The 7,231-nt window shown below is 53.5% G+C and overlaps 1 protein-coding gene across 1 annotated transcript in view; it reads left to right on the top strand.

Moving 5' to 3' along the window:
• Positions 1 to 4,758, top strand: part of Osbpl7 (oxysterol binding protein like 7) — an 18,254-nt gene extending 13,496 nt beyond the window's left edge. The window contains exons 16-22 of the mRNA XM_013354143.2: positions 1,306 to 1,369; positions 1,489 to 1,567; positions 2,774 to 2,918; positions 3,020 to 3,164; positions 3,248 to 3,374; positions 3,489 to 3,611; positions 3,772 to 4,758. Of these exons, the coding sequence (XP_013209597.2) occupies positions 1,306 to 1,369; positions 1,489 to 1,567; positions 2,774 to 2,918; positions 3,020 to 3,164; positions 3,248 to 3,374; positions 3,489 to 3,611; positions 3,772 to 3,880 (792 nt within the window). The 3' untranslated portion in view covers positions 3,881 to 4,758. The remainder of the gene's footprint in view (positions 1 to 1,305; positions 1,370 to 1,488; positions 1,568 to 2,773; positions 2,919 to 3,019; positions 3,165 to 3,247; positions 3,375 to 3,488; positions 3,612 to 3,771) is intronic.
• The last annotated feature ends 2,473 nt before the right edge of the window (positions 4,759 to 7,231 follow it).

Below are 7,231 nucleotides of genomic sequence, written 5' to 3'. Positions count from 1 at the left end.
GGTGGGCACCAGAGGGAGGAGAAAAGGGTGGGCACCAGAGGGAGGAGAAAAGGGTGGGCACCAGAGGGAGGAGAAAAGGGTGGGCACCAGAGGGAATATGAAAGGCTGAGACAACTCATTCTTTTATTTGGTTTTTGTTGGTGTTGTTTGCTTTGTTTTTTGAGACAGGGTCTTACTATGTAACCCTGGCTGGCCTTGAACTTGCTAGGTAGATCTTTCTCTGCCTCCTGAGATCAGGGATTAAAGAGGGTGCAGATTTTACACAGCAGAATAATGTGTACAATAGAATCCTCCCATTCTGACCTAGGGAGGGGACTTCTGCTACTATCCTGCCAGAAATGATGGGCACAGATGCCAGCAGAAACATGCCTGTCTAGAAGGGGCAGGCTGAAAATGCAGTCATGGCGTGTGTACTCATTGGTGGCTCCCCTCACTCAGCATAAAGCCTTATTGATATTGTTGAGTGTGCCAATAGTGTATTCCTTTTATTAATGAATATCCCTTTGTATGTGTGAACGCACAGCAGTTTGCTTGTTTCCTTTTTGATTGACGTTTGAATTGTTTCCTGTTGGGGGTATTATGAATAAAAGAGCTACGAATATTTGTGTGGGAAAATAAAGGGAAGGCTTGCTGCTTCGGATGGGAGATGCAGGAAACCCTTTTGTTTGTAGAGAAGGGGTCATGTGGAAGGAAGGACTGAAGGGAAGCTGTGTGGGAGGGCTGTGGAGCCATGAAGGAAGAGCTGCCAGCCTGGAAGGCTCGGAGGGGAGCAGGTAGCAGGGATCAGGCCAGAGTGGAAGGAGTTGCCTTTTCCCGCATGGGTTGGAGGCCCTGTTGGGTATGTTGCAGGGAATGTCTGTACCAAAGCAGGGCTGCTTTTTGAGGGTTCCATCAGCAGAGTTAGTCAGGGTGGCCAGCAAGGCCAGTGATCAAGAAGAATACGGGCCCAGTGGGGGACAGAGATGATAATGAACGTGGATGGTGCCTGGGGATTGCAGGAGCAAATGGCTTAGAATTAACCCATTCAAGCTGGGCAGTGGTGGCGCAGACCTGTAGTCCTAGCACTTGGGAGGCAGAGGCAGGCGGATCTCTGTGAGTTTGAGGTCAGCCTGTTCTATAGAACGAGTCCAGGACAGCCAAGACTACACAGAGAAACCCCGTCTCAAAGATCAAACAAACAAGAGTTAACTGATTCCCCTAAAACTAGGTAGGAATCAGAGAATCAGGGTGGAGGCCAGGTTAAAAAGACCCCAAGCTCCTCAGGGGCAGTGTTAAGGACTTTTGTTTGTTTGTTTGTTTATCAAGGTTTCCCATCATCCCCCGATCTCCGCGTGTCACGCAGAATCAGAGAACTTCATCTTTTGGCAAGGTGAGTGGTGCAGGGTTGGACGGGCATGAAGGTTATGGGTGGCGGGGTGCGGGGGTGGCTGGAACAATCTGGATCACTCTGGCCTTATGTCTGCTGCTCCCTCCCCCCCCCCCCACCAGACATGAAGTGGAAGAACAAGTTCTGGGGCAAATCCCTGGAGATTGTGCCTGTGGGGACCGTCAATGTCAGCCTGCCCAGGTGAGTACTGTAAATTCCAGGGGCTGGGCCTGGCCGCTGGCCTTCTCCCGGCTGCAAGTGGGGCCTGGTCTAGCCTGGAGCTGCTGGAGGTGACAGCAGGCGGTGGCATCTGTGCATTTTACACTTGCATCTACAGCGGTTACTGTGAAGAAGGCGAGAAGCCTGAGAACCGGGGTGGGGGCTTAACGAGGTCATCTGACTAAGTGTCTTTCACAACTTTTTGATCATGACTCACCTCAAGAAACGCACTTCAGACTTCAAATCTATGGAAACGAGGCATCCCCACCCCCAACACACACACACACACACACACACACACACACACACACACACACACACAGAAATCTAAATGGATGCTGGAACAAATGGATCACAAACCATGCTTGAAAACCCTCATTTCAGCCGGGTGTGGTGGTGAGTGCCTTTAATCCCTGCTCTTGGGGAGCAGAGGCAGCCCTGCCTCCAAAATGAGTTCCAGGACAGTCAGGGCTACACAGAGAAAACCTGTCTCAAAAACCTAAGAGAGAGAGAGATAGACGGAGACACAGACAGATAGCAGAAGCTAAAGAGGAAGGAGGCCTTTCACTAAGAGTGACAGGGGCCTGGTTTGGTGGTGCACACTGAAGCAAGTAGGTATCTGTGGGTTCAAAGCAGCCCCGGCTATGCAGCAAGTCCTGAGGCCAGCCAAGGCTACACAGTGAGACCCTGTCTCAAAAATCCCAGAACAAAACGAAAGAGTGGCAGGGACCCTTCTGTAGTGTTATTTCCGTGACCCATGCACTCAGGAACTTTGTTATGGAATCCAGACTTGTTCACTGGAGTGTTCTGTGATGGGGACTGAGTTTATGAACAAGAGTCGCACCTCCCATAGCTGGTGCCGGACCTCGGCACTGCTCCCTCCAGCCCTTGTGACTTTTTCTTTTTAATATTTATTTATTTATTATGTACACAGTATTCTGTCTGTGTGTATGCCTGAAGGCCAGAAGAGGGCAACAGACCCCATTACAGATGGTTGTGAGCCACCATGTGGTTGCTGGGAATTGAACTCAAGACCTTTGGAAGAGCAGGCAATGCTCTTAACCTCTGAGCCATCTCTCCAACCCCACCTTGTGACTTGATACAGGAAGAAAGGGGCATCTCCATTAACAGCCCACCTGTTTCCCAGGGCTGGTTGGCTGCTGCTCTCATGTGCCCTGTCTCTCTCAGGTTTGGGGACCACTTTGAGTGGAACAAGGTGACGTCCTGTATCCACAACATCCTCAGTGGCCAGCGCTGGATCGAGCACTATGGAGAGGTGCTTATCCGAAACACACAGGATAGCTCCTGCCATTGTAAGATCACCTTCTGCAAGGTAGGCGCAGCCGCGCGCCCACCCCACCTCTCCACCTGGAGAGGCCTCTCCTCTGGGGAAGGGGGAGAGCCCCTCACTCACTCCCACCTTCTTCACCCTAGGCCAAGTACTGGAGCTCCAACATCCACGAGGTGCAAGGCGCCGTACTTAGCCGCAGTGGGCGCGTCCTCCACCGCCTCTTCGGGAAATGGCATGAGGGGCTGTACCGCGGCCTCCCACCGGGTGGGCAGTGCCTTTGGAAACCCAGTAAGTGGGGTGTCCAGGAGGACTGAAGAGGGTGAGGGTGGCTGTAACACAGTCCACCTGCCCCAGCCCCTTGCCTCCCCCAGATTCAATGCCCCCAGACCATGAGCGAAACTTCGGCTTCACTCAGTTTGCCTTGGAGCTGAATGAGCTGACCGCAGAGCTGAAACGGACCCTGCCTTCCACTGACACACGGCTCCGGCCTGACCAGAGGTCTGTGCCTGGCTGACCTCCCTAGGAACTCCTTAAAATGGGAAAGGGGCAGGGACCTCAGCTCTGGGAACCCCTGAGGCTAGCCAGTTCACTGCCTGATGTCTGGATCATCAGGTACCTGGAGGAGGGGAACATACAGGCAGCGGAGGCCCAGAAGAGGAGGATAGAGCAGCTCCAGCGAGACCGGAGGAGAGTGATGGAGGAGAACAACATAGTGCACCAGGCACGCTTCTTCAGGTGCCTCATCCCCCGCCCGCCCTACCCGCCGCTCTGGGTCCCTCTGCAGCCCGGCTCCTCATTACCGCCTTCTGCTTAGAGTAGTTTGTGGGAGGCAGCACCGGGAACTAGACTGCGTTCTACCATCCTCTACCCACACCTACTGGTGCTTTTCCCCCAGGCGACAGACAGACAGCAGCGGCAAGGAGTGGTGGGTGACCAACCATACATACTGGAGGCTGCGTGCTGAGCCAGGCTATGGGAACCTGGATGGGGCCGTGCTCTGGTAGCCCTGGCCTCGGGGCAGGAGACTCTGGGCCCTCGCTCCTGCCCCTCTTCCTACCATGGACATATGGGTGAGGTCAGGTTCACTCTCACTGCCCTTGAGGGCAGAGGGGCAGCCAAGCCTCCAGCCCTTTCCCCCTCTGCTGGCCAGAGGGGCTGTATCTCAGCGCTCTCCCACTCCACCATCGGGGTGGAAGTGGAATCTGGGCTTCCCAGTCTTGTTACCGCAGCATCTGGCATGTCAAACCCTTCTCGCTCAGCCATCCTCCTCTTCTGGGCGTGTTTTGGGGAGATGCCGGGTTCCCAGATTTGCTCCCCATTTCAGTGCCTTCCTAGGACACAGGGGGCCCCCTTGATGCTACCCAGACTTTTCTGTGCCCAGGGCGCTGGCCGTGCTGCGAGGTTGGAATGGGTGGAGGAGAGGAGATGCCCTTGTCCCATCTGTGTCTTTGCAGCCTCTTCGCTCTGCCCCCACCCATCCCTTGTCCTGCATCCCCTTCTCCCAAACTGCAAGGCACCTGCCACTTCCAGCTCCTCCACCCCAGGGGCCACCCGTGGTCCCTTCAGGCTTGGCTTAGCAGATGCCCCAAGAGGTGGATGAGCCTTCTCCAAGAGGTGTGGAGCAGGCTGAGTTGCCTGGCCTCAGACTCACCCAAGAGGGAGTGAGCCAGTGTGAGTGTAAGTTTGTGTAGGAGTGTGTGTGTGTGTGTGTGTGTGTGTGTGTGTGTGTGTGTATGCGTATGCGCCGTGTCCTGCTTGCTGGCGAGCAGGATTCCTAATGTAGCCAGGACACCCCCGCTGCTGGTGTCTGTCACCGCTGCTGCTCATTCTCAGTTTGCCTGAGTCAGGTGAATTGCTATAACATTCCAAGCTCCAATAAAGATTGTCCTAGACTTTGGCCTGTGACCGCTCATTGACAACTATAGGCTCTGGAGTTCTGGGGGAAGGCTCGTAACCACTGCTGTGTGTTGACTCACGTCGCTCCAAAAGGTCTGTTTCTAGAGGAGTAGGGATGTAGATCGGGTGGGGGGGGGGTGCTTGCCTGGCATGCAGAAGGCCAGTCCTGGGTTCACTCCTCAGCACTGGCCAAGGAATGGGGGAAGAGCCTGATGAAAGTTACTTGGGCTAGCAAGATGGCCCAGGGAGTAAAGACGCTTTGCCTTGCAAATCTGCTGACCTGAGTCAGATCCCTGGAGCTCCTGTAAAGGTGGAGAGAGCTGATTTAAAGTTGTCTGCTATCATACATGTGCCATAGCACACACGCGCACACACACACACACATACACACACACACACACACACACACGATATTCCTAGTTTCTGGAACTGTGGTCTGAAGCAGGGACTTGGCAGATTCAACTGGTTCCTTGTAAGAACAACAAAAGTTGGGCACAGAGAAGAGGAAAGAGCTTTGTGGCAAATGGGTTATCCGGGAGTGTGCCCCGTGGGAGGTGGGCGTACTGACTCCGGGCCTCCACAGCCAGGCAAGTCCAGAGTGAGGTAAGGCAGCTCTGAGCCCTGAGAAGGAGACGTCCTCCTGGCGCACTGGCTGTCAGACCTCTGGCCTCAGCAGCTGTGGGCTTTTGCTTACCTGGTTGTTGTATGTGCACGTTCATGTGTGGGGGGGTATCTATGTGGGCATGGGGTGGGCATGTGTGTATTTTCATGTGGAGATCCGAGGACAACCTCAAGTGTCCTTCCTCAGGCACCTTTTCCTTTGTTTGAGGTAGGGTCTCTCATGGACCTGGGATGTCACTAAGAAGGGTATAGGCTAGCTGACCAGGGATGTCTGTGACATTCCCTGTATCTCCCATCCCGTTGTCAGGGAGATGACAGCATGAACTTTCATAGGGGTTCTGGGAATCCGAACTCGGGTTCTTGGCACTTGTGAGGTAATCAACTTAATTACTGAGCTCTCTCTGAGCTCTCTCTGTCTCTGTCTGTCTGTCTGTCTGTGTCTGTCTCTGTATCTCTCTCTGTGGGTTTGGGTGTCTCCAGCTTGCTCTTTTGAGACAGTGTTTATACACTGTACCCAGGCTCCCTGGAACATCCTATGTAGTCCAAGCTGGCCTGAAACATTTAGAGTTCAGCAAGCCTTTTGTCTCAGCCCCCTAAGCACTGATGTTACCTGAGCCACCACACCCAGCTTCAGGGTGATATTTCAAAAATACTTTCCTGTTTTTAAAATGCCCCCATTGCCTCCTGGTGCCCAGAAGCAGGCATTTGGCCAAAGCAGAGGGTCTTAGTCCACGTTCAGACCCTTCCTTCTCTCACGGGGCTTCCTTAGTGTCTCAGAGGAAAATGCTGGAAAAGCAGATTGAGCTCTCGTTTGATTTTTCCTCTCCTCCACCCCACTCCACTGTAACAACAGCCCCCAAGTCCCTGCTCTGTGTTGGTCAGCATCCCAAGAGGATCCTGGGGTCAAGCTCTGGAGACCCCGAAGTGGGCAGCTGAATCCAGTCTCAGGAAGAGTGGGCTCCTCATTTCCACGAGCTTTTGTTGGAGCTGTTTAAAGAGATGTTGCCAAGGCTGGCCTGGAACTCACTGTGCAGTCCAGGCTAGCCTTGAACTCACAGCTGCCCTCCTGCCTTAGCCTACCAAACACTGGCTTCATAGGCAGAGCCGTTATGCCTGGCTTTAACCATGGTGGCCGTTATTCGCTCGGTTCTGTTTCGCTGTTGTCAGATTAGACAGTCCTGCTACATGGCCTGGCCTTGAACTTGTGATCCTCCTGCCTCACATCTCCAGTTTATTTATGGAGACTGTTAACATGAGCACACTTGATATAGCACCACATGCCAGAAATAACTTCAGCCCATCCCCCAAGCCGGCTGAAGCCTACATACATCAGGACCTTTTTATAACAGTGCGCACACCCTCCCCCTGCAGCAGACACCAGCAGGACCAGCCTGAGTTCACCTTCCCCCACATCGTCAAAGAGCTGGAGTTCCAGTGTTAAATTCCCCCCAGACCCAGGGACCAGGTGTTCTGTGACTTGTGCTCTCCCCATTCTGTGTCCACTCTCAGCCTAGTGCAGCTGCCAGCTGGGCAGGTGCAGGTGGGGCAGGGCAAGGAGGTAAGACTACGGTCATTTTTGCTCGTTCCACAAGGCCATTCCCTCCTCAAAGTCTCTCCTTTCTTTTCCAATCGCCTTTGGACTCTGCCGCTGTGTACCTCGAACTGAACTTCGGCTTTGGTCCCCTGGCCTTGGCACTGCTGCCTCGGGATTTACCTAGAGTGGGGCTTCCCCGCCCTCTTCTTTTTTTTTTTTTTAAAAATATTTATTTATTTTGTATACAATATTCTGTCTGTGTGTATGTCTGCAGGCCAGAAGAGGGCACCAGACCTCATTCCAG

This window comes from Microtus ochrogaster, unplaced genomic scaffold, assembly GCF_000317375.1.
Source record: "Microtus ochrogaster isolate Prairie Vole_2 unplaced genomic scaffold, MicOch1.0 UNK31, whole genome shotgun sequence".
Taxonomy (NCBI): Eukaryota; Metazoa; Chordata; class Mammalia; order Rodentia; family Cricetidae; genus Microtus; species Microtus ochrogaster.
The sequence above is the reverse complement of the archived record's forward strand: the minus strand, read 5'-3'. Positions and strand labels throughout refer to the sequence as shown.